The sequence below is a fragment of the Penaeus chinensis genome, chromosome 39 (assembly GCF_019202785.1).
Source record: "Penaeus chinensis breed Huanghai No. 1 chromosome 39, ASM1920278v2, whole genome shotgun sequence".
NCBI classification, from domain to species: Eukaryota; Metazoa; Arthropoda; class Malacostraca; order Decapoda; family Penaeidae; genus Penaeus; species Penaeus chinensis.
The window spans coordinates 1,384,413-1,386,912 of record NC_061857.1 but is presented as its reverse complement, the minus strand read 5'-3'; the positions used below and the strand labels follow the sequence as shown (position 1 = coordinate 1,386,912).

The following is a 2,500-nucleotide window of genomic DNA, read 5'->3' as shown; positions in this document are numbered from 1 at the left end:
TATATATATAATTTTATATATATTCTAAATTCCAGCTATGATCACAATTGCAATCACATTTCAGTTAGGTTTTTTTCCTTCATCAACACAGTCTAGCTGGCATAGGCTGGTCTGCCAAGCCAGCAATTATATTAGAAGCAGTCAAGGTGGCCATCCCTTCCCTTGTCGTTGTCTCAGCACTCCCAATGTGAGGAATCAAAGCTGCAAGTTAAAAGTAAAATATGAGAAGGTAACATCATGAAATGCTGATGTACTCTAAGTATAAAATAAAATGCATGGATTACTGTATCAGTTACTATACATATATATATAAAACACTGAAAATGGCCTTAATAAGCATTTCATAAGCTGTCTACGGAAAAAAATACTTATCTGTATGTGACAAAAATTTGCATAAAAAACAGAACACTTGTATGATCATATGTACACAAATTGCTATGCAAACTCTATGCAAATTATAAGCACAGTAATGAAATACTTAAAATTTCATAATACATGATATAAGACTTATGTACATAATATATTCTGCAAACAAAAGTGTAAATGTAGAAAGAGATGAACAGAGATAAGGAAATAGAGAAAAAAAGCAAGATTCTTACTACAGTTGGGAAGTTTGGTCAGCTCATGGTCAGATGGCAGAGGCTCTGGGGTCATGACATCCAGACCAGCTGCACGGATCTGACCAGTCTTCAGGGCTGTGATGAGTGCATCTTGCTTGATCACACCTGTGAAGTTTTACAAGGCTATGATCAAGCAAAACAAGTAAATCCTTACTGATCATTGAAAAGGAATCAGTTCTAAAAATAGAGAGGATTTATTCATATTCTTTTTAATGTTCCTGCATGACAGAGATATTCATCCCTTTGGTCATACCTCAGTACTGCTTCATTCTGATGAGGTTTTAATACATTTGACAATAATTATTTGGCAATAAAAATGGATCAGACAAAACATAAATTTAAGTCCCATATCTATATTTATGCAAAAATGTCAAAACACAACCTAAACATCATTCTTATTTTCATCTTCAAAGAATACATTCATCCATTTCTGGTAATTCACAAAAATGTACTTGCACACAATCACCCACACATGATCCTGCAGAACTCAAAAGCTCAGGTATCTTAATAAAATTTAAAATCTTCATTATCTTCATCTGAAACTGGTTGAATTACGATACTTTGGGCACCAGCTATGAAGTCTATGGACAGTTGCATGTTATAAGGGCCTCTGTCCATCACATCTTTAGAAATCCAGTAATTCCAAAAAACATTTCCCTTCTTTTTGAAAATAATAACAATGCTGCTAGAACTTAAAGAGAGAAAACTGTAAAGACATATCAATACAGCAACCCTCACCCAAGACTATTTCCCTTCTCGCCACTAAAAATATCACTTGCGGTCCTATAGTCTTCAACAGATGTTGCAATATGTGGCTCTTGTAGCTGTTAATATATGTACTTATGCCAGAATGGAATGTACATACATGCCATGTCCATCATGATTTCAGTTTATTACTTTTGTTTATATAAAGATGCCTCGACAAGAGCTTAGTCACCAAGCCAATCACTAGTCCTGCCTATCTCACCTGTTTATTTTTCCCTGAGTTTTTTTGATAAGTTTTAGTGTATTAACCTAGGTAATTTAACTTATTAATGAAATGGTGAAAGATTATGTTTTAAATGAGCAGAATCCTAAAGCTTCTCATATAATATTGTGCTTTTATACTTTCACTCTGCTTGTTATAGATCCTGTGAACTTCACATCTTATGCAACTTTGCCCAATTGATTTTTTTCTGATCACTTCTTTAGTTTATCCAATCTTATGGGCCATACGATAATTAATTTAAAAAACATTCTGCAAAGGTTCCTTTTTTCTATTATACTAATACTTCCTTGCTTCCTCTCCCACACCAGATGTGAAGCATTATTCATTTTCATTCATTCATATACGATACTTGTAAAAGTTATGACAGGGTTACTTTTAACCCAATGCCGTCGGGGAAAATGAACAAAAAATGGGGAAAATGCTGTGCCCATTTTCTATATTTTTTGTGAAATGTCTGCTCATAGATGGCTCTGCTAGTGCTTAGCCACAAAGGAGTCAATTAGTAGACCTTGTGACCATACGTGATTTGAATTGGCGGGAAAAACGTGTTTTTTACTAGTGCTATGGATATCGATGGTGTTATTTTTATTATAAACATTATAATTATTATAATGTTTTTTAATATTAGTAACAGCAAAATAAGATAATGTAAAATATTTCGTAAATCAAAGAAAAGGGTGAACGGGCGAGACGGGCAGTACTCCTAACTGGCTCATTGGTGACTTAGTACAAGTATAGCCATCTATGTGTATAAACAATCAAACAAGTACTAACAGTGGGCAAAGCACGTGTCTACCCGTTGTATCCGTCGGCAACGGGTTAATAACAGTATCATGTTGAATCCTCTTACACTAAGATATCTAAGAGGAAACTGCTCTCTATTTTGAAAATA

The 2,500-nt window shown here is 34.1% G+C and overlaps 1 protein-coding gene across 2 annotated transcripts in view; it reads right to left on the bottom strand.

Annotated features, from left to right (window-relative positions):
• The window catches only part of LOC125046892 (glyoxylate reductase/hydroxypyruvate reductase-like), a 15,873-nt gene that overhangs the window by 2 nt on the left and 13,371 nt on the right, over nucleotides 1-2,500 (bottom strand). For both annotated transcript variants that reach the window (XM_047644893.1, XM_047644895.1), the window contains exons 8-9: nucleotides 600-725; nucleotides 1-201 (exon numbers count right to left, since the gene is read on the bottom strand). The exon at nucleotides 1-201 is cut by the window's left edge and continues 2 nt beyond it. In XM_047644893.1, coding sequence (XP_047500849.1) covers nucleotides 83-201; nucleotides 600-725 — 245 coding nt within the window. In that variant the 3' untranslated portion in view covers nucleotides 1-82. The remainder of the gene's footprint in view (nucleotides 202-599; nucleotides 726-2,500) is intronic.